Source organism: Mastigoproctus giganteus, chromosome 6 (genome assembly GCF_048544385.1).
Source record: "Mastigoproctus giganteus isolate SK-2022 chromosome 6, ASM4854438v1, whole genome shotgun sequence".
NCBI lineage: Eukaryota > Metazoa > Arthropoda > Arachnida > Uropygi > Thelyphonidae > Mastigoproctus > Mastigoproctus giganteus.
This window is the reverse complement of record NC_143580.1, coordinates 58,230,987-58,256,059: the sequence shown is the minus strand read 5'-3', so window position 1 is coordinate 58,256,059 and position 25,073 is coordinate 58,230,987. Positions and strand designations below refer to the sequence as shown.

General features: G+C 38.1%; 1 protein-coding gene across 2 annotated transcripts in view; it reads left to right on the top strand.

Annotated features, from left to right (window-relative positions):
* LOC150084317 (mediator of RNA polymerase II transcription subunit 4-like) overlaps positions 1-24,846 on the top strand; it is a 65,110-nt gene extending 40,264 nt beyond the window's left edge. The window contains exons 5-6 of one of the 2 annotated variants that reach the window (XM_090375164.1): positions 6,176-6,352; positions 24,393-24,846. In XM_090375164.1, the coding sequence (XP_090231290.1) occupies positions 6,176-6,352; positions 24,393-24,556 (341 nt within the window). In that variant the 3' untranslated portion in view covers positions 24,557-24,846. Of the gene's footprint in view, positions 1-6,175; positions 6,353-24,371 lie in introns of both variants that reach the window. The other variant, XM_090375163.1, reaches the window with a different exon arrangement.
* The last annotated feature ends 227 nt before the right edge of the window (positions 24,847-25,073 follow it).

Below are 25,073 nucleotides of genomic sequence, written 5' to 3'. Positions count from 1 at the left end.
CATTCACTAATCTTGTTGCTCTTCTCTGTACTCGTTCCAGCATCCCTACATCCTTCTTGAAATGAGGCCTCCAGACCTGTATACAGTACTCTAGGTGTTGTTTTGCTGGATTCAGTTTGCCTTATACAAGGCCATTGCCTTATACAAGGGAATAATCACCTCCTTATCCCTGCTAGAAAAATTCCTATATATTCCTATTCCTACGTTCTTAATTATTTTCTGATATAACTACAAATAGGCGCACTATAGCCATAGCAGCTAATGCGCAAATAAACACACACACATACACACACACACAATTTCCTCCAGATGGCATTCATGCATGATTGCGACACTTCTTTCCAGGCTGCAGCAATGTTACTTATGGCCTTAAGGATGTTGTAGGCCCTCCAGTAGTCCTTCACAGTCACTTAGCTAGATGCCTGCACAGCCTTGACAACCCCTTTGAAGGTTGTATGTAAATAGTATGCCTTAAAGGTGGCAGTAACATCCTGATCCATTGGCTGCAACAGTGAGGTGCTGTTGGGTGGCAAATAAACGGCCTTCACATTCAGAACATCGTTAAGGATATTTTCAAGGTTGGCTGGATGTCCTGGAGCATTGTTGAGGACTAAAACAACATTTTTGGGCAAATCGTTGCTGCACAAAATTGGGCCACCTCTGGACAAAAGTATGAAGTGTACTAAAAAGGTAACATTCACTAAAAAGGGTCTGGATCACCCATGCCTTCTTATTAGAATGCCAGAAAACAGGAAGTCAAGTCTTCACAATGCCCTTCATAACACGCATTCTCTGAATGGTACACCAACGTCAGCTTTAACTGATGCATTACCACCCAGAAGTAATGTAAGCCGATCTTTTCCAGCCTTATAACCTGGGCAGACCTCCTCTCCCTTCACAGATTATGTACTGCCTACCAGACATCTTCCTGCAGTACAGCCCCGTTTCATCAACATTAAAGACCAAGTCTGTGGTGTAGCAGTCTTCATCCATTAACTTTTGGAATATGGGAGAATATTCCTCAGCACCTGCAGTGTTGGCACTAGACACCTCACCGGTAATTGTACATTGTGAATTCTGGTCCGGTTTTTGAACCAGCCCCTGATAACCGAAAATCATTCAGTCCCTCCAAATTCCTCATTAATTTTATCGAAGAACCTCCTAGCCTTGTCCATAACCACTGCCTGTGTTAGAGGAATGTTATTTTGGTTCATATCGTCTATCCACAGCACTAATAACTTCTCCATTGTTTCACTCCTTGAATAAGTTGTTCTAGAAATGTTTACGTTAACAATTCCTGTATGTGACTGCTTGATCTTCTCAGTATTATTCATAATGGTCGTAACAGTAGAAGGTGCTAAATTTAAGGTCTTGCACACCTCCAAATGCCGATCACCAGATTCCATATGACAAATAATATTCATTTTCACTTAAATCATTAGGGATTTGTGGCTTTTTTTAACATGTGCAGGCACAGATTCACCACTATGTTTAGAAGACATAGTTGCACAATTTATATAAAATAATAAGGCACTAATGAACACAGGTAATTGTCAAAATTTAAGGCATGGCTCAACATGTACACACTGGCGGATGAGGAGAAACAACTGATGTTGACACTAGCACTGTCTAGGTACCCACTTCCTGTGTTGCGTTCACGCTTGTGCTTTAAAATTTTCTTTATATATATTATTTATTTTTTCATTATTGTTTTAAAATGGCATTAATGTGAAACAGCGTAAATTGAAACATTGTAAAGCAGGGCCTATCTTCTGTATATGATAGTTACTTTCGTTTCAAAATTTATTTCACTCTGGTAGATATTTTTTTTTTTTTTTTTTTACATTTAACTCTAGCATTTTTTTTTTTTTTTTTAATATTTGGAAAATGTTTTGAGTTTTCTTGAATTTGCTTAAACAATGCCAATATTTCATCTTTTCTTAATTTATTATATTATTATTGTAGTAAAAGTGTTAAAATGTTTTATTTTCAAAAAAACAAAAAAAAAAGTTAATTCTGTTGAAATAGGGGAAAAAACATTTTCAACATAAAATAGAAACATCAACCTGTTAGTTTCCTCCATTTTCCAATATAAAAGACCATTAAGCTTGCGATATTTCAAATATGCACATGTTCTATAATTATTCTTATTATGCTTATAAATATTTTAAAAAAACACACATGTATATAATAATGTTAGTTACTTCCATTTTTAGGTTTATTTCAAAATTTGTTTCATATTTGGTTAGTACACTTCACAGTGCACAAAATTTGAAACTGCATATCTTACTTCCCGCAGTGTAGCAGCCATTGGGAGAGAATATTAGCTTTGGGTTATCGCCTTTGCTCTATAAAAACTATAATAAATCTTTCAAAAACAACTACAATAAGATGGTAGATGTTTATTGAATTAGTGGGAGAGTGAAAACAGTGCTTGTCTGTTACCATTCTAGTCTTCAAGCAAAAGAAAAATAATTGCAAAGATGGTGGTGGGTCACTTGACATGTTCTTGTATGCAATTTCTTTACAAAACCTTTAAAAAAAAAAAAATTCAGAAACTATTGCAGTAAAAGTTTGACTATATTTAGGAAGTTAAAAAAACTTCAGGTTTTTAATAATTGATTAATGGCTAACGTGGGAACATTATTTTTGAAGTTCAACTCTGATGGGTTCATGGCCTCTGTTACACTGAGTGGATTACATATGATCATTTGGGTGTTAATGCTCTTTTATTCTGGTCTTTATACTATGATTATTCCTATGAAGTGCCATTCATTTCATTTTCTAATATCTATAGTTCTTCCGCTTATATTACTTATATCTTTCCCCTTGATTTTTGGCTTTCAGAGAAGGATGAGAGAGACTAAATTCTAGGAATTGTTAATCATTCAGTTTGTTTACTTCATGGAAATTGTTTTTGCAGTACAGGTGAAGTTTATTTCATATTTAACTCTAACCTTTGAAGGTAGAGAGGGAAACCACTCTTTACAATGCAATGTACAGCAGGCCCCCGTTATAACGCGGTTCGCTTTACGCTGATTCGCTATAACGCTGTTCTTATATTATAACCCGTATCTAACTATAACGCTGTCAAAACTCACTGTAACGCTATTTTACTAGCATACAGATTGAATTTTTGGCAAATCCATCTTCAGTCCAGTCTGTTTTGAGCTTTTTTTTTTTTTTTTTTTTTTTTTTTTTTTTGGCAAAAGGAGAAAATAGCCACCATGAAATTAACTACAGTAATTATTTTTATAATTTCTACTCTATGTACAAAATTGAAACTTTCAATATGCTCTATTTTCTTGATGTGGATAGTTTCAAGGGAGAAATTCTTTTTTAGTACACAAGCTGAAAAAATTTACCATCCAGTGTCATATGTTGTTACGAAGTCTGCATTTTCTGTTCTGACCTGTAATAGAAAGATACTAAAAATAGATTTACTCCCTATCTCTTCTTTTGTTTTACTGTGGGAACTATAACTTGCGAAATGTTTTTCACACAATCAATCCCATGAGTGCTAAATGCGGTGCTGTTTCTTGTACAGTATTGTCTTGCCTTCTGAACTCCTCTGACCTTCTGGTCACCCGAAGTACATAAAATTTGTTTGTTTTACTGTTTTGGAAATTCCATAAACATTCTCCATGACTCACACCATAATTGATTACAGTACTTTTCGTGCAGTAAACAACCATTTGATTTTACTAAACGGTAAAATCGAACTTTTCAGATAAATAAAACATTTGTCACCGTCTTCAGCTCACTTGCCAGAGGAATTCTAGATATCATTCAGTGCATACAATGTTAGACATACAGACAGTTTACTGTACTCGAACATCGTATCACAATCAGTGCAACGCAGTTACATTTGCAGAGAGTTATGGCAGATAAGAATGAAAAAGCAACAATATCTGGACGCGGTGCAAAGATTGGAAAGGTAAGAAAAACATTGAGTTTGAAAATTAAATTAGACGTTTTGAAGAGAATTGATTCTGGTCAAAGACAAATGGATGTGTGCAATAATTTAGGACTGGTAGGTTCAACTGTAAGAACAATCATAAAAAATAAAGAATCAATTTTAGCAGCTGGAAAAACAGCTGTTCCCCTGCAGGCAACTAAATTGACCAGGGTTAGGCCGGCTATTATGATTGAAATGGAGAAACTTCTACATAATTTTATTGAAGACAACATTCAACGTAGAATTCCGTTAAGTTCAATTATTATTAAAGAAAAAGCGAAGAGCCTATATGAAGATTTAAAGGAAGCTCACCCCGAAAAAAATGTGGAAACATTTAACGCTAGTAAGGGCTGGTTTGATAGATTTAGAAAGCGCTATAACCTGCACAACGTAGCAATACAGGGAGAAGCTGCAAGTGCAGATCAACAAGGAGCCGAAACTTTCAAAAAAGAATTTGTTAAAATTATTGAAGAGGGATGTTATACTGCTCAACAAGTTTTTAACACAGATGAAACAGGTCTTTTTTGGAAACGAATGCCTAAAAGAAGTTTCATATCGAAAGAAGAAAAAAACATGCCAGGCTTCAAAGCGGCGAAGGATCGGTTAACTTTGTTGTTGGGGGTTAACGCTGCGGGGGATTTTAAATTAAAACCCCTTTTAGTTTACCATTCCGAAAATCCAAGGGCTCTTAAAGGTTTAGCTAAATCAAACCTACCTGTAATCTGGAAGGCTAATAAAAAAGCTTGGGTAACCAGGCCGCTTTTCATTGATTGGTATGCTGAATTCTTCTGTCCTGCAGTGGAAAAATATTGTGCAAAAAATAACATTGGTTATAAAGCAATTCTAATCGTGGACAATGCGCCAGGACACCCAAGCAAAGAGAGCTTAGAAGACTTGAACAATCACATAAAAGTTTTTTACATTCCTCCAAACGCTACGTCTCTGATCCAACCAATGGACCAAGGAGTAATTGCCACATTTAAAGTGTACTACATAAGGAACACCTTTTCCCAAGCTATTAAAGCCATCAACACTGAAAATGTACCGAGCTTAAAGGAGTTTTGGAAATCCTATAACATTAAAACCGCCATCTACAACATTTCAAGTGCCTGGGATGAAGTGACTCAGAAAACCATGAATGGAGTGTGGAGGAAAGTTTGGAAAAATTGCATAAAGCATTCCCAGGAACCTGATGATTCCGTTGAAAATGTTAAAACACAAATTGTTGAGCTCGGAAAAGAAGCAGGATTACACGAAATTAACGAAGACAACGTACAAGAGATGATCGACAACGACAGGGATGGCCTCTCTAATGAAGAACTAATGGAAATTATAAAAGAACAAGAGCTTGCTATTGAGGGAGATGATGATCAAGATACTATAGATGAAGAACCGATGAAGTCGCTGACTGCAAAAGGACTTAGTGAAGCTTTTGAACACTTCGAAAAAATGTGTGATTATTTCCGGGAGAACGACCCTGACATGGAACGAAGTGCCAAGGTAATAAGAAATTTGAAGAAAGAAATGAATCCCTACATGATGTTGTACAATGAGAGGAAGAGGGCCAAAGCACAACCCAAAATCGACAAATTTTTCAGTCCAAAGATACGAAAACTCGACAGCACAGGGCCATCGAATTAATAAATTCATGATTTTCGTTAGTTAATTACCTCATAATTATATGTGTATATAATGTAGAATATTTTATATGTACAAATTTTGAATATTAAATATTTTTAATCGACATTGGTGCATATTTTCACTACCATTTATTACTGATTAGAAAATATCCTATGGAATAGACCGCAACTCACAAATACATATGTTACCTTATGGGAATACGGCGCTCGCTTAGCGCGGATTCACTTAGCGCTCTGTTTTTCCGGAACGAACTATCAGCGTTAAGCGGGGGATCACCTGTATAACTGTTCCTTGTTGCTAAGGGCAAATAATGTTGAATTTAAAAAAGCTGTTTGTGTGAATGCATGCATCTGTAATTTCCCAGAATTAAAATAGGCAACTTGAAATCATTTTTAAAGCTAATGAAAGGCCACTGTTTAACTCAATGTATAATTGTTCATTATTGCTGAGGGAAAATAATGTTAAGTTTAAAAAATTGCAGAGAACATGTGAATGCATGCATCTGTAATTTTGCAGAATTAACGTAGGAGCTTGAAATCATTTCAGGAGTTTATTTTTATAATTTATTATTAATAGGTGATCAGCGGCGGCCATATCCAACTGATATTGAAATGAGATTAGGATTCCTTGGTCGATTAAGTGATCTCCCCATCAGCGGCAGTATGTTACAACAGCAGCAACAACAACAGCAAGGAAATTTAGGTGATATCTCATCAAGGGGTGCCCATGGTAAGTTTGCACAAAACTTGTTGTGTGATATTATTATTGTTGTAACTAATATTACAGTGCCATCAAAAGCAGCAGTAATTTCAGTACTTTTTTAAAAAGTGAGCATACACATTTTGTGTTACTGTTACTTTATCCCAGAGGCTTTGCCCATATGCACACATTTATTCTTATTTTGAGATGTGACCTTTTAGCTACAGTTATTTCAATAATTTTTATTTGTTATTCTGTGTATTTGTCACTATCTACTGTCTGCTTGCATTTTCCACAAAAACTTGATCAGAAAACTGCTTGAAATATAGCTTCTCAGAATGATGGGAGATAAATATCTGATAATTAAGTAGAGCAGATGCCTGGAAATCCAGATACTAATGTCGAATGGATTGCAATTTATGGTTTTATCTCTCTCTACATTAAAAAGTTTTCCTTCTAGTGATATTTATTCAAGCCAATGGGAGAAGAGGGCAAGGCAGTTACGTCACTACAAATGCAATTAATTATTGACATCTGCCTCCATAACGTTCACCAACCTCGTACATATGCTTCACTGTCTAACATTTGATGTTCCATTGTAACATTTTTTGTATATTAATGAATATTGTATATTTATAAATAGTTTAGTATTTTGTAAATACAGTAAACCTTTGCTAATCCAGTTACAGTTAATCCGGATCAAAATATGAAAAATCCTGTTCCCAGTTGAGTTCTTTGAAAGACATGGGATTTAGGAAGGTAGATGAGTAACTCTTACTGCGCACAGAGAGACGGAACATACATTATATTGTCTTGCATGTTGTTCAGTATCGTTGTTGACTCTGAGTTGGACGGATGTTATTGCTTATATTGCTTCATTTGCATACTTTATACGTATTATAGTTAACATATTTTATATAATTATGGGTTCTGAAGAATTAAAAAGTGGAATAAAAAGAAAACATTTTCCTTTTTAACTATCATTAACAAGCTCAAAGTGATAGAGCAACTTGAAAATGGTGTTCCTGGAAATAAAAAAAATTTCTGAAGAATTTGGTATTGGCCAACACGCTGTGCCAGATATTAAAAAACAAAAAGAATCTATAAAGACGTTTCCTTTAAAATTCAATGTGGAGAGCGATAAAAGCAGTGTATCAAATAGACAGACATTAAAAAAGCCAAAAGAGGTGTTGCTGGAAGGCCTGCATTTAAGTAGTGTTCATAGCAGCTGGATATGAAAAATAATTTTAAAAATGAGACTGGATGCAAAAAATAATTTTGATATCATATACTTGGATTTCAGAAAATCTTTCGATACTGTTGCACATGTAAGACTGCTTTACAAATTGGAGCAGTATGGCATTAAGGGTAAGTTGCTGCAATGGATAAAGGGATGGTTGAGTGGGAGATGGCAGAAAGGTAATAAATGGACACTGCTCTACATGGACTAATGTAGGGTTTGGTGCTAGGCCCATTGTTGTTTTGTGTAGTAGTAGTAGTGGCATGTGATGCAAGAAAGCAAGTGTATGAGCTTATGCAGCATCAGCCAAAAAAAAAAAAAAAATCACACCATTCCCTCCTAATGCCTGTCCAGTTCCTCCTTAAATTTATTCAACCTATCAACTTCCACAACGACAGATGGAAGTTTGTTCCAGCAATTAACCACCCGCTGGCTAAAGGCAAATTTCTGCACATCTATTCTACACCTGTCCTTTCTTAATTTGAATTTATGCATCCTTAGATTCGTAATCTGAACAAGTGGAAGGATCCCATCAGAATTCAGCTTGCTCAACCTAATTCAAGGCCTTATACACCTCAATCAGATCACCGCACAGGCGCCTAGTTTCCAGCCACTGCAATTTGCAGAACTTAAGCCTCCCTTGGTAAGAGGATCCCTTCATTCCCCTCACCAATCTTGTTGCCCTTTTCTGTACATGCTCAAGTAAATCTACATCCTCCAGACCTGTATGCAGTACTCAAGGCATGGCCTGACCATTGCCTTATACAGAGGGACAATCACCTCCTTTTCCCTGCTAGCAAAATTCCTATATATCATTGACAAAACCCCATGACCTGCCCTGGCAGCCTGTGTGCACTTGGTGTATTTATCAATGAAGGTATATCAGGCTTAATATCCAAGTTTGCAGATGATACAAAGGTTGACAGGTTGTTAATGACAGTAAGGATAGTGTCCCATGCTACTTCAACAGGATCTAGAAAAGTTAGGCAGATGGGCTGAGAAGTGGCAACTAAAGTTTAACATTGGCAAATGCAAAGTACTGTATATGGGTAGCAGTAACCCAAAAGAAATGTACCAACTGTGTGTTACTACACTCAGGAAGACGGAGAATGAAAAAGATCTAGGGGTAATTGTGCAGTCAGATATGAGTTCTCTGAACAGTGCAGACAGGCTACCAGAGCAGGTCATGGAGTTTTGTCAATGATATATAGCAATTTTGCTACAGAGACAAGGAGATGATTATCCCCTTGTATAAGGCAGTGGTCAGGCCACATCTTGAGTACTGCATACAGATCTGGAAGCCTCATTTTAGGAAGGCTGTTGAGTTGCTGAACAAGTACAGAGAAGTGCAACAAGATTGGTGAGAGGAACAAAGGGGGTGCTCTTATCAAGAGATGCCTAAGTTCTGCAAGTTGCAGTATTTGGAGACTAGGAACCTGTGAGGTGATCTGATTGAGGTGTATAAGGCTTTGAATGGTTTGAGCAGGCCCAGTGCTGATGGGATACTTCTGCTTGCTCAGATTAAGAACCTGAACGGGCATAGATTCAAATTGAGGAAAGACAGTTGTAGAATAGATGTGCGGAAGTTTGCCTTTAGCCAGCAGGTAGTTGATTGCTGGAACACACATCCATCTGTTGTGGAAGTTGCTAGACTTAAATAAATTTAAGGCTGAAGTATACAAACATTTGGAGTGACCCAGATGGGTGAAAGGGGAAGGTGTTTTTTTTTTTTTTTTTTTTTGGCTGATGCTATATAAGCTTGCTTTCTTGCACATATGCCTATGCTAATGCAATGATCAAGTTGTTTGGTGTGTGATGCCAGTGCCACCTGATAAATGTATAAAAAGACGAAAGCCAATACATTTATCCATCTATCAATGGATAAATGTATTGTTGTTTTATAGTTTTTAAATAAAGGCTCTACCATAATATTTTTTATTTATTTTCATCAACATTACCTATATCTTTAAATTTTTCATTTATTTGTGTTCTAAGTTTTTTTGTCTTTTAGGGCTATCTTTTGATTCACTAATCCGGATTATCACTTAATCCAGATGACCTCTCCATCCAATTACTCTGGATTAGCGAGGGTTTACTGTATTTTAAATATTTGTATAGTTTGTAAATATTTCGGTTAAATATTTTAGTCCTGCTCTTTCAGATGCAACAATATTCCTCATGCATTATGGAACCCGAAGCAAAAGGCCTTTGGCTAAAATCTATTATTTGGTACCACTTGTCTCGGCGCAGTGGGTGTGGTCATGGAACGGAGTAATTATACAGTCAAGTTCTCTAATTGGGTGATTTGTGAATGCGTTTTGTTTCTGATTGTTTTGTGTCATCGAGGGGAAAGTAGTTAGCTTGGGTAGTGTTTATGCCCCATCCTGCTGTTTCTAAAACAGAAAACGAGTTCCCGATTTTAAAACAGTGGCAAGTGTGAGGATAAACACCCTAGGCATTTAATTATTTAACCCTTTCCTCCTAGGCATGTCAACCTATGAAGAAAGGGGTGGGGCTAAACAGCGAGTGGCACCTGCCAATCACTGCCTTCTTTCTGACTTTTAGTCGAAGTATGGAATGGTACCCAAGATCTGAATTTTTACCATACCTTTTCCTGAGTTACCTATGCAAATGCCATACACTACGAATGCACAGGTAAATAATTACATGGGTCATTTCCTGATTAGTTATCAAATCAGTGTGTTTCGACAGGTATCTCTTTTATTTAGAAAAGATTTGACTTACTCCGTCATACCTCTACATATCATGTAGAAAAGCATGTGCGGGGGTTGGTGAGAAAAGTGAGCAGGGGCTGTGCCCCCTAGTTACTTATTAAAAAAATTGCTGTTACTAGTACCTTCTAATAGTACAAATAGCTAATCCAACTGATGACTCAGAAGAGTAGCAGGAGAGCTATCTGCTGCCCTTCTGGGTAGCAGAATATTCTCCACTGCTGTTGTGTTGTTAGCTGCCCTTTTACAGACAGTCAGTGATTGTGGTCTAGTCATCCAAATAGCAATTTGTTTACCTTCCATTGTGAGCATATAAATTACCTATAAGCATAAACTCATTATGTAATATAGCTTAAGTTGCTGATGCACTAAAAATTCATCAACAAATATGTACCCTTTTAAAGGGAAACTTTTTTTTTTTTTTTTTTTTAATAGAAATGAGACCATTTTGATTAGTTAATTATCACCAATTGTGAAGTTAAAGCAGTGCTTTCCAAACTTTTTTTTAATGCTGCCATATTATGCATGTGCCCAGATTAATTCAACATCCCACCTAGAATTTAAGTAATCAACACCCTACCCTGTCCATCTTGTTCTTTATCTTTAAGAAAATGATAAACAATGATACACAACTTCCTGTCTTTTGGGTCAAATACATGGAGATAAAGAAGGGTGTGTGAGGTACTGTATATGCTAAGCACAAGCATAAATAGGGCTGTCTGAAATGAACTACATTAGTTGTTATCTTTCAAAGGGGGGGGAAGTGTCCCACAGCCTGCTGGCCACCAAGTATGAATCACATGAAGAAATAAATCTTGTAACTTTTTAATGTATTAATCAGTACTTTAGTTTAATCAATATTTACACCATTAGCATTAGTAGAGGCATATGATGCAAGAAAGCAAGCATATTAAAAAAACCTTCGTGTTTCACCCATCCATTCACTCTAAAAGTTTATCAAGTTTAGCCTTGAATTTATTTAAGCTGTCAGCTCCACAATGACAGATGGAAGTTTGTTCCAGTAATCAACTACCCGCTGGTTCAAGGCAAATTTCCGCACATCTATTCTACAATCTTCTTTCCTCAATTTCAATTTATGCCCCCTCAGGTGCAGAATCTGAGCAAGAGGAAGAATCCCATCAGCATTGAGCTTGCTCAAAGCTTTATACACCTCAAACAGATCACCTTGCAGGTGCCTGGTCTCCAGACATTGCAATTTGCAGACTTAAGCCTGTCTTGGTAGTATCAACCCTTTGTTCCACTCACTAATCTCATTGCCCTTCTCTGTACTCGTTCTAGTAGCTCAACATCTTTCCTAAAATGAGACCTCCAGACCTGTATGCAGTACTCAAGGTGGGGCCTGACCATTGCCTTATACAAGGGGATTAGCATTAGCATTAGCATTAGCATTAGTAGAGGCATTTGATGCAAGAAAGCAAGCTTATGCAGCATCAGCCAAAAAAAAAAAAAAAAAAACCCACTTCCAATTCACCCCTCTGTTCGTTCAAAATACCTGTCTAGCTGAGCCTTAAACTTATTTAGGCTATCAACCTCCACCACAAGGGATGGCAGTCTGTTCCACCAACCAACCACCCGCTGGCTAAAGGCAAATTTCCGCATGTCTATCCTACATCTGTCTTTCCTCAATTTTAATTTATGCCCTCTCAGGTGATTTTTCTGAGCTAGAGGAAGAATCCCATCAGCATTGAGCATGTTTAAACCATTCAAGGCTTTATACACCTCTATCAGATCACCTCGCTGGTGCCTAGTCTCCAGACACTGTAATTTGCAAAACTTAAGCCTTTCTTCGTAAGAGCACCCCTTTGTTCCATTCACTAATCTTGTTGCCCTTCTCTGTACTCGTTCCAGCAGCTCCACATCCTTCTTGAAATGAGGCCTCCAGACCTGTATACAGTACTCTAGGTGTGGCCTGACCATTGCCTTATACAATGGAATAATCACCTCCTTATCCCTGCTGGAAAAATTCCTGTATATCATTGACAATACTCCATGAGCTACTCTTGCAGCCCGTCTGCACTACTCAGAGAACTTCATATCTGCCTGCACAATCACCCCCAAGTCCCTTTCATTCTCTACCACTGTCAGTGTAGTACCACAGAGTTGATACGTTGCTCTGGGGTTGCTGTTTCCCATGTGTAGTACTTTACATTTGTCAATGTTAAACTTCATTTGCCACCTCTCAGCCCATCTGCTCAACCTTTCCAGATCCTGTTGCAGCAGCATAGTGTCAGTAGTGTCCTTGACAACCCTGCCAACCTTTGTATCATCTGCAAACTTGGACATTAAGCTTGATATACCATCATCAATATCATTTATAAATACAGAAAACAATAATGGACCCAACACTGAGCCCTGAGGGACTCCACTAATAACATTAGTCCACGATGAGCAGTGTCCATTGATTACCACTCTCTGTCTTCTCCCCCTCAACCACCCCTTTATCCATAGCAGCAATTTGCCTCCAATGTCACACTGCTCCAATTTGTGTAGCAGTGTTCCATGTGCAACAGTATCAAAAGCCTTTCTAAGATCCAAGTATATAATATCAAAGTTATTCCCTGCATCCAGTTCTTTTGTGACTGCATCATAGTATCCAATCAAGTTGGTCAGGCAAGACTTCCCCTTAACAAAACCATGCTGTGTCTGAGCTATAACTGAAGTCTTGTCTAAATGATCCTGCAGTGCTTCTTTAACCAGTGCCTCCATTAATTTTCCTGGAACAGAAGTTAAGCTCACAGGTCTATAATTACTTGTGTCAGCCTTTGATCCTCCTTTGTGAATTGGGGTCACATTTGCACATTTCCAGTCTATGGGTACCTCCCCTGAGTCCAAGGAAGCTCTCATAATTATGGCTAAGGGTTTGCTTACTTCCTTTGCTGCCTCCTTTAATATAACTGGATAGATCCCATCCACCCCGGGTGCCTTTCTTGTGTTTATCTTCAACAGTTTCTCCTCCACTTTACTCCCAGTTATTTCAAGATTCCGTAGCTGACTGCTAGAGTTCAATACACCTCTGGCATTCCCCTTGCTGAATAACTCCTCATGTGCGAATGTCGATGCAAAATATTCATTTAGTTTGTTAGCTACCTGAGCAGGATCATCAACAGTTGACCCATCAATATCAAGTGGACCAATCTGATTCATCCCCTTCCTTCTAGAGTTTACATAAGTAAAGAACTCTTTGCTGTTTTTCTTTGCATCCCTTGCCAAGGATTTCTCGTAATTTGCCTTCGCCTGCCTAACCTCCTTTGTAACTTGGTTGCATATCAACTTGTATCTATCATAGGCTTCTGTGTCATGTGTTAATGTGTAAGTATCCCATGCATTTTTCTTCTCTGCCATATGTCTCATTAGTTCATCTGACATCCACTTAGGCCTAAACCTTGAACAATATTTCTTAGTTGGTATGTAAAGCCTAGTAGCTTCCAAGATAAGTTCTTTGAATGCTTACCATTTTGAATTTGCTGTTGGTAACATCATCAGTTGGTCCCACTGTATAGAATTTAAATACTGTCTCAGTCCATCGTAGTCGCCTTTACGGAAGCAATAACCCTTCCCTTTACCCCTAATGGTAGTTACCTCTTTCAGTAACTCCCACTTCAGCACACTGTGATCACTGCCACCTAGTGGTTCATTTATCTGCAGATTCTTAATGCATGAAGAATCACTGCTGATAATCAAATCAAGAGTATTACTCCCTCTAGTAGCCTCCCGAACATGCTGATGTAGAAAACAATCATCCAATAAATCCACAAAAGCCCTGCTAGTGTGTGAGTAACCAGCCCCCAAATTCCAGTCAATATCTGGGAAATTAAAATCTCCCATTATAAGACTCTCTGATTTACTGGCCCACTCTATTTCCCTGTACAGTTCCTTATTATACTCATCAGAGTCATTAGGCCTATAGCACACTCCTACTCTCAATTTTGATCTCCCAATGCTTATGTCACACCAAACTGACTCAACACTGCACTGTCCAGCAATGTCGACTGGCTTCACTTCCTTGGTTTTTATGTGTTTCTTAACTAATAGCATAACCCCTCCCCCCTTCCTATCATGTCTATCCTTTCTGTAGACGTTGTACTCCCCAAATTGCAGTTCTGCATCCCCTATATCTGTGTGACACCACGTCTCTGATATCCCAACAATATCTGCCTTTGATGTTTTGAGCAATACCTCAAATTCATCAAATTTATTTACTAAACTCCTAGCATTGGTGTACACGCAAGTATACCTGCACCTGTTTCTATTCTTAGCTACCCTAACACAACCCATGTGTTTACTTGTACCGCAATGGCTCCCAGCAGTCTCTGAAATACCATGCATCTTGTTTTTCAGGCTTCTGCTCATTCTAATAGAAGCAGTGCAAGAATCTCTTTCACCTCTGCCAGTGGCTACTGTCAATCTATTGGTCTTTGTCTCCCCCCAAGCTAGCAGTTTTCCGACCCACATAACACTGCCTCGATAGCATCAGCAAATATTCTTGCACCCTTTCTATTTAAGTGTATCCCATCCCTGTAGAAGCAATCTCTCCTGTTAACAAGTACAGTCCAGGCTGAAAAAAATTCTACCCCTTGAGCCTTGCACAATCTTTCCAGGGCCGAATTGATCGACAAGGCTCTCATCATATACTCCCTCCTATCGTGTCTGGGCAGAATTGCAGACACTTTCAAATTCAACCCTAATTCTCGGCTTTTGTTCAACAGTGACCTGTACTTGTTAAGTAATTCTGCCGGTCTCCTACTCTTAATATTATTAGTGCCAACGTGTACAACTATATCACCTTTTGTGCCCTTAAAAGATGATATTCACTCTACAACGTCATCAACCTTTGCCCCTGGCAGACATACCCTGGTCCTGTTCCACCTATCTTTTTTACAAAGCATGTTCCCCGTTTCCCTGACAATAGAGTCACCAACAACTACTAGTTCCTTCGGGACCAGCGCATTCTGCCTTGGGGGTTGTCTCTGTGTCACGCGATGCCCAAGTGCAAGCTCTGGCGTTGATGTGGGCAGCTGAGAGCTTGATGGGCCCCTCAATTTAGTTCCTTCGAGGGCATCCACCCTGTCCTTCAAGCTCTCATATAGGCCCACAAGAACGCCGAGTTGTTGCCTGATATCGATACACTCCTTGCATCGCGCACACACAAGGATATCCCCCTTGGCAGTATCATGTCCCGTACCCGATTGCTCTGCAAACATCAAGCAAACAGTGCATTTTATAAGGCTGTGAGTCAGAGGACAACTGCCCCCCTCAGTTCTGCTCTGAGCCACAGCGCTTCCATTAGCTTGAGCCTTTTGCTTTGCTGCTCTGGTCTGAGTCATGATTTTATTAATTAATTATAATTAATTATGTTAAGTTATTAATTATGTTATATATAATTAATTATATTACGTTTGTAATCTAAGTCGTTATATGTATTTATTTAAACGTACAATTTAACTGCTAACGAAGTTCAACTAACGCCATCTAGTACGGCATACAACTATCGTATCACAATGGCGGGAAATTTACCTCTTTATCTGTGCTAGCAAAATTCCTATTTTGCTAGCACGGTGGGGGGGGGGGAGACAAGAATCATGTAACCATATTCAGCAAATTTAGATATTTTATGTTCCTTTGTCTGTTTTAGTCTAATATTGTTTAATCCTGCTTTATTCTCAGAAAACCATATATTGGTAAGAGGGGTTTACCGCTTAAGTAAACAGTGGCATTGTAATTCCAGTCCATCTGTTCAGAATGCATTTAATGTTATAATGGTATGGTGATTTTTGTAGATTAAATACTTGAAACTATTAATCTAGCACTGTACACACCCAATGCTATACAATATGACTAATATATGGTTAGTGCGTAGCATCATATACGTAGCTGTAATAAAAACAAAGTTTGCATAAAAGGCCTCATTATACAGCATCTCATATTGTGAATCCCTTCACGAGTTTCTGTATTTGTGCATCTTGAGTAGGTAGTACTTCCCCAGATGAGAAGTATACCACTATGTGTTTTCAGTTGAGTGATATGACCAAGATGGGACTGTTACAGAGATTGCCTCCTCATTAGTTGACAGGTAGTAAGTTAGTTCTCTTCCAAAGTGCTTAGTTACCAAGCTCACATATTCAGACTCCTTCTTCACTTGGACATCCTTTGCCAATCTGACTGAGTGTATTGGACCCTTTCAAGAAGCTTGATGTCTTTTCTTGGGTATAACTCCATACATGAACACAGTACTTTGAGTGCAGTCTTATAATTTCCTTATACAGTGGGATTGTGACCTTCCTGCCTCTTTTTTTATATATATCAATGATATATATTTTTTCAATAGTATTTTTTTATATATGAGGTGTGACAATAAAGTTTCAAGAATAATTCATTTAAAAATTATTTTGAAAATTATTCAGATGTGAGGCCATCGTTGCCTTCAAAGTAGTCCCTTTCAGACTGTACACACATTCCAGCATAGGATCCATTGATCGTAACATTTCTGGTACTCACTTTCTGGTATCTGTTTTAATACCTGCATTACATTACTCTGAATTTCAGAAACTGACTGAAAATGCATTCCTTTCATGATTCCTTTTAGTCGAGGAAATAAAAAGAAGTCATAAGGAGACAAATGAGGCGAATATGGAGGGTACTGCAACGTTGTGATCAATTTTGAAGTTACTCTTTCACTGCAGTGGCGGAATGTGCGGGAGCATTGTCATGATGCAAAATCCACGATGAAGCAATTTCAGGTAGAACCCGGTTGACTCGCTTGCGAAGCCTTTCCAAAACTTGAAGGTAAAATTGTTGACTGAAAGTTTAATTAGGTGGAACAAACTTTGTGGATGATTCCTTTTCGATCAAGAAAGCAAATTAACATGGTTTTCACTTTTGACTTTGACATTCTCGCTTTATTGAGTCTTGGCAAAGAAGCTTCCTTCCATTGTTGACTTTGCCTTTTTGTTTCGGAGTCGTAAGCAATACCCAGCTTTCATCCCCTGTAATCATGCAAGAAAGCAAATCTGGAACATCTTCGATGCTTTCCAACATCTCCTGAGAATGTCACAACCTATTTTCTTTCTGCTCATGAGAGGTTTTTTGGTACTAGCTTTGCACACACTTTCCCGATTAATGATTAGTTTTTTGGCAGTCATTCTTGTGGTTAACTGCCTATTGCTTCAAACAAGATCATGAACACGAACAATGTTTTCATCATGTCGAGTCTCGAGTCTTGGAAGGATGCCCTGAACACTCAGCATCTTCAATGGATTCACGTCCTTCTCAAAACTGTTTTGCCCATTTGAAAACACGTGGTTTCAACAAGGTATCATTTCCATAAACTCTGGTCAACTTTTTATAAATATTCATTGATGATTTGCCACTTTTGCCTCTAAATTGCATTCCATTTTTCATGTAACATAGAACTGAAACACATCTTTACACGAACCAACGTGTACAATGATTGAAACGACTGATGACGGTTACCCTCTGCGTGCAGGTGGGGGGGAGGAATTCAGGCTACACACCGGGAGGATGTAACGGTTTGCAGTGTGGCCACCTTGACGGAAACAAAATTATTTTTGAAACTTTATTGCCACACCTCATATGGTGTATATATACAGGGTGTTTCAGTTAAACGTTTCAGAACTTCTAAGAGGGGTAGGGTACATCCTGACAACTCGAAATCATATAGCAATGTGGGTTCGGAAATGCTTTCCTGAAGCGGTGTTGTACACAGAAGCACCATAAAAAGAAAAGAGACCGTAAGTGAGAAGCCGTTTTAATAATACATGAAAAGAAGCAAAAGGTACATGGATTAAAGTAAGTGTTCGAAGTTTCTTCAACCTTGTATTGCTTTCGCACAGTGGTACCTTGGAAAATGTGCTACAAATCCCCTTTTTCCTGCTGAAGTGTTGTTTTCCGATGAGGCATCCTTCACAAGGGAAGGAATTTTCAACACGCATAACGACCATATCTGGGCGGTCGAGAACCCGCATGCAATACGACGTCGTGCAGCACAGATTCGATTTTCGGTCAATGTATGGGCCGATATTATGGGAGATCACCTCATCGGACCTTACCTGTTACCGTGTCATCTAACCGGACCTATCTACTTGATCTTTCTGCAGCAAGTATTGCCACAACTTTTGAGAGATGAACAGATTTCTGCATCGACGCAACAGACAATGTGGTTCCAACACGATGGAGCCCCTGCCCATTATAGCGGAGATATTCGTAACTACCTGGATGTCACATTTGGTCAACAGTGGATCGGACGTGGTGGTCCCGTGCGTTGGCCTGCTCGGTCACCCGACCTATCATGTCTTGATTTTTATTTCTGGGGTCATATGAAATCGCTAGTTTATGACACCCCTGTTGACAATGCTGAGGAGCTGGTTGCAAGAATCGCAGTAGCTGCCGAAGAAATTCGAAATTCGCCTGGAGTATTCCAGAATGTTCGGATGTCCATGCGTCAGAGATGTGAGGCGTGCATTGTAGCCCGTGGAAGAAACTTCGAACACTTACTTTAATCCATGTACCTTTTGCTTCTTTTCATGTATTATTAAAACGATTTCTCACTTACGGTCTCTTTTCTTTTTATGGTGCTTCTGTGTACAACACCGCTTCAGGAAAGCATTTCCGACCCCACATTGCTATATGATTTCGAGTTGTCAGGATGTACTCTACCCCTCTTAGAAGTTCTGAAACGTTTAACTGAAACACCCTGTATATATTATATATGGTATAATATATAAAAAGAAAAAAGGGGAAGCAAGAAAGCAGGCAAATGCGATCGAAGGCAGTAAAATCTAAACCTCAGCAATTCAAAGAAAATAAAAATGATAATAAAAAAATAATAAAGGGAGAGAGGAAAAAAAAAGATAGATTTAATATAGTACATAAAAATTTAATCAAGAAAGAATATAGCCATATAATCAAGAAGGGACATTGGCGTACAACTCACAATCCCGTCATCTTCCTCAGGTGCTGTCAACTGTTGCAACTGCAAGCTATAACAGAAATATCATGTCTGTTTCTGATATAAATTACATGCCAATAAAGGGTATAGACAAAGCATAAGCAGAAAATAAAATTTAGTTAAAGATGTTAATTAATATTAAGGGAGGGTTATTTATATTAATAACCATTCTCTGAATTCACCAACTCAGCCATCCCTTTATCCATAGCAGGAACTTGCCCGTAATGTCACTGTGCTCCAATTTATATGGCGCCTTCATAGCCAGGTGGGCAGGAGCAGCAGTGCGAAGCACACGCTTCTTGATTAGACCAGGGTTCAGGCCCATGACCAACAAATACGGAGGATGCCGAAAGGTGAGGGAATGACCACCGCATATCGCCGGAGCAATATGGCCTTAGTTGCTAATGCTCCTAAAAACCAAATAACAACAACCCAATTTATATAGCAGTTTTTTTATGTGCATCAGTATGAAAAGCTTTTGTGAAATCTAAGTATACGATGTCAAAATTATTTTTTGCATTCAGTTCCTTTGTTACTGCATCATTGGTCATACAAGATTGCCCCCTTACAAATCCATAATTAGATTTGTTATTTTCTAAGTGTAAAATCTTATATTTTGCAACATTAAAACGTAGTTCTAACCTTATTGATCATCCATGAAACTTGTATTAGTCATCCTGAAGCAGCACTGCATCGCACTGGTCATTAACCACTCTTCTAATCTCCACCTCATCTGCATCATCTATAGTTTTGACCTCATACCTTCTCTACTTTCATCATTGTTATTTAAGAAAATCAGTAACATGAGCTGTCCAAATACTGTTCCCTGGGGGATCCTGCTTCTATCCCTAATCCATTCGGAAGCATAACCATCAATTGAAACCCTGACTTCTTGTCATGTAGCTGTTCCATAATCTAAGGATCTTGCCTGTGATTCTGATAAGTTTATCATATACAGGGTGTCTCAGTAAATAGTACAAAATAAAAAGGCAATAATCAGAATTGATACATGGCTACACAAAATTTATTTGTGGCTGTTAGATTTACACAAATTGCAATTACTGATACACCAAAAAACCATGTCTATGTCTTGAATATAACATCTAGGAAATGACCTCCATCAGCGTCAATGCATTTCTGCAAGTACTCCTGGAAGCTCCTCATGACATCCTAAATCATTTCCTGGGGAATCGCCTCAATCTCCTCTCAGATTGCTGTCTTCAAATCCCCAATACTGTGTACCTGCCAGGAGAAAACTTTGTCTTTGAAATATCCCCAAAGAAAAAAGTCTGGGGCTGTCAGGTCTGGAGACCTAGCCAACCACAGGATGTCCCCAAATCGTGAGATCAGTTGATGTGGAAAGAACTGCTTCAGCTTAGTCATCATGGTATGGGCTGTAGCTCCATCTTGCCGAAACCATGTTGTGTGGAGAATACCTTTTCTCCGTACTGGAACGAAAAAGTTCTCAGTCACGTACCGCTCGGCATTGACAGTAACTCACACCACATCGTGATCTTTGGGCTGTGAGATTTTTCATGAAGAAGGATGCAGTTTTCTGTCTGCCCAGTAACAGAAGTTTTGCTTATTCACAAACCCGTTAAGATGAAAGTTCGCTTCATCAGACATAACCAGAGAAGTGAAAATTGGAGCAGAGTGAACCCATTCTGCTCCAATATCTCAAGGAATTTTGTGAAGAAGTCTCGCCTGCTCATTTTATCTGCTTTATCTGCCGTAACTCTTGAACAACTTGCAATTTGTATGGTTGGAACTTTAAATCAAATTTCACAATCCGACGCAGGGAACTGCGACACGTGCAGTGTCCTTGCATGGCGACGAACCAATCACTGAGGACTTTGCTGCAGAGCCTCGTGGACTCTTTGGACATTGTCAGGCATACACACTGTCTTTTAGGGCCCCTCATGCTTCTTATCAGTAACTGAACCCGTTTGTTGCCACTGTTTCACCCACCTTGATATCGTCCTGTCTGGAACATGGAAATGGCAGTCGTTTCCATGGCGCAACTCATGCTGTACGGCTATAACACTCTTCTCATGCATGTAGGCCTCCACAGCTTGAATACACACCTGCACTGGCCAATGACTCATGGTGAACTAAATGGCATACTTTTGTGTTTTGGTTGGGCAAGACAGGTGGCACCACCACACTTTCCTATCTGCAGGCTTGCCACTTGTTATTGTACTATTTACAGAGACCCACCCTGTATAACAGTTGCTCATGTGGAACTAAGTCAGATGTTTTGCTGAATTCAAATGAAGTCCAACTAAACAATATCAGAGTTATTTCGTATATCTGAATTCTGAGAAGTACTATATTCCTACTACTGAATTCAGACTGACAAGTTAGTGAAATTGGTGACTCAGTGGCACTTCTCCAATCCAAAGGAACTATTTTTGACTCAAGTGAAGACCATATAATTAATATTAATAGGTTTGATGCATTCCCTCACTTTTTTTTTTTTTTTTTTTTAACTGGGTACATGCACTCTATCCCAGGAACCCCTTGCCTTCAGGCTCAAAATTTTTTCTTGTAAGCAGTAATCTGTAATTTCTGTATCACTTTACAGTGCTCAGGTTCACTAGCATAGTCTTCTGTGCACAGTTTTCTGTACCATGAAGGGACTTTGAACTGTAAAAGCTGGTGTAAAGTACCCATTTAGATAGCTTGTTTGTTGACAACTTTCCCCCAACTGTTACATAAGGGACCTATCTTGTTTGCTCTCTTCTTATTTGTGTTTACATATTTGTAAAACCCCTAGTGCCATTTCTTTGATCTTTTAGACAGTGATTTCTCATACTCAGCCTTTTATGGCCTAACCATTTCTGTGCTATGTAGACTGGAAAGTTACTGTTGAGTCTCTTGAGACATTAGCAATTTGGATGTTGGAAAAAATCTGCCAAGGTATGGATCAACTCTTGAGGGAGAGGAATGATACCATATGGGCTTAATGATTTCTCACTTCTGAGTAATTTTTTGTCAATAGTACTTTCACCCCCAGGCACTGGAAGATTGAAGTCTTCCTAAAAGCATCTGATCCAAACTTGTTAATGGCTGAAAGAAACTATGCTGTAAAGTCATCTAATAACTTACTTTGAACTGGATGAGGGCAGGAGGCTTGGTTGTTTCAACAGCCTTAGCTTGATAGCACATTTTTACAATGGTAAGATCTCTGTGAACAAAGATGCATACTCAACTACCCAGCTTATCTTCTATGTTGACTTGATAAACACTATATGAAAACAGTAACAGTTGATTTTACTGTATTATCCTCTGTAAGCCAAGTTTCAAAAAAATGCTAGCACTCTAAAATCATAAGAGGATAGTATGTCAGCAAGTGCTTTCAGTTTGTTCCTTAGGCCACGAATGTTTTGATATACGATATGTTGATTCTATTTGTATTTTTCAGTCTTCCTCGATCAGTAATCACATCAGCTGAATTATGGGTGATATTAAGGCTATTGCTTATTCTTTCCCATTTTTTTATCTTCATTGGGATCTGTGGATGCTTCACAGTTGGATTTTATCACACTTATTATTGACTTCGCCATGCTTTTTGACTATTTTCTGTAAACAGTACAAGTATTCTTTCCTTCCCTGCTTTTCTACCATGGAATCTTTTAATTAACCCCAGTTTCTCAAGGTATGTGTAAGTCTCAGGCCATAGTGAGTAACGTTATTTAAGGTTAAGCAATTGATTTTTCTGAAGATTACTGTTTTCATGATTGTTTTAACTTTTAGTGGACTCAATTGGTATAAAATAGAAAGGGGAAAACAGATTTTGTTTGCTGCCAGTTGATTTTCTGGACTTGCTTGCACTGCAGCTATTTGACTCAATTTGAACAAAGTTTGCATGAAGTATAAAGTCCATTCTTGGTCATATATACTTAGACTGCTACACTGACACTAGCTGTGACTATAGTTAACTTTAGTGTCATCAGTCAGCAGATAATTGTGAATTTTGAAGGTGATAAAGATTCATCACTCAACTCAATATAGTTCCTGAGAATGCCTCTAGATAAAAGAACACTTTCTAGTTGCTAATGCGCCAATAAAATCCAAACCAACCAACCAACACTTTCTAGTTATATAAAATTAGTTAACACAACTTGAAAAGGATATAGAGATAAAGGCATCCATAACATTCCAGTTTCACCATAATCAATGCCCACGTCCCACCAGAGGGAAAAGAGCGGTGAGGGGGGAAGAGTCAGCAGTCTGGCTCCCCTCTCCCTCTGCCAGGGAGTGAGAAGAAAAGGTTCGGTGCTAAGGGCACTGTACAGGTAACCGTGTGGCGCCTTTGCAGCATCGCTGCATCTGTCAAGTCTGGTGCAGTTCCATTTGCTCTTGCTTCTCTGTGGCATCATTCCTAGAGTACAGCTCCATCCAGTGGGTCTGTCTAGTCTTTTTAATGCATCCATCATTACTATATAGCTGAACTTTAAGACAAATCAAAATTTGTAACTGAAGGCATAATTTTTTTTAATATCTCATATTGTGAAATCCTTCACGAATTGCCTTTGCCCCTTATACTTCAAATAAGTAACACTTCCCCATTAGAGATAGCTGCTCTTACTTATTCTCATTTGAGTACCACCCAGATAGCAACATTTCAAAGCTTTTTGGCCTCATCGTTGGGCAAGTAGGTACCCTAAGGTATAAAAGCTGACAACCTAGTTCTGACTTATTTACACAATATTTCCCTATACCTTTGAGAAATAAGGTGGTATATCACTTACAGCTGTAATCTGTAACAGTAGACCAAAGCAGTGATTTTAGAGTGTGACCACCAGCTTTTTTCATAAATAATAAAGACCAACAAAACTAACTAATATAAACAGGTTAGAAGGAAAAGTACAGAAAGAATAATAATGCCATAACACCTGAAACAAATCATCATATGAAAATATTATTTAAAACTGAATTCAACCATGTTAAATTGCAAATTTATGCTTTAAACACGCTGTCCTAAGATTTTCTTATCTATTTACAAAGCCACAAAATTATAAAACCCAGTATTTTATTACAGTTCATTTGTGAGTCAGCAAGTTGGTATCATACTAAAAGTAATATAATTTTTTTAAATTCTTTATTTTATAGATGCAGCATCTTCATCTCAAGCAGGAACATTTACCTGGCAGCCCAGCAATGATCTGAAGAGTATAAGTTCTACAACAAATCATAATTCCGTTTCTATGGACACTAAAGGCCATAATAAAGAAAGCGAAGATGTGGAAGTAATGTCTACTGATTCTTCCAGTAGCTCATCCAGTGATAGCCAGTGATGTGACTATTGTTATTTTTGTTTGTCTGGTATTTTTGTCATTTTCATACAAAGATCATTTGCATAAAACAAATAGAAGGAAAACTGACATTTCATCACTAAGATGTCACTCATACTTTTTAGAAAATCAAAATTATTAAAATTGCTTTACATGTAATAACCATTTTACAGTTAAATAAAAGTTGGGCATTGATACAAACTAGGATACATAAAAACCAAAATGTAGGGACCAGGTAATATAACTGAGGCAAATTACAATTTACGATTAAATGTGTTGAAGTAAACATATGAGTAAAAAACAAGTCTATTTAAATAAATATACTGTAATTTCACCAGAAATTACAGGATATTTACTGTTAATCTTTGATGTGAATAGATTTTCATTGATGTATTACAAAAATGTGCAAGAATAAAAAATAGTTACCTTGAGCAATGCATTCTTTGTTAGCATTTTATTTGCTCTTTAATTTTGTGTGCTTGATTACATAGTTCACTTTAAATATTAAATAGAATAAACA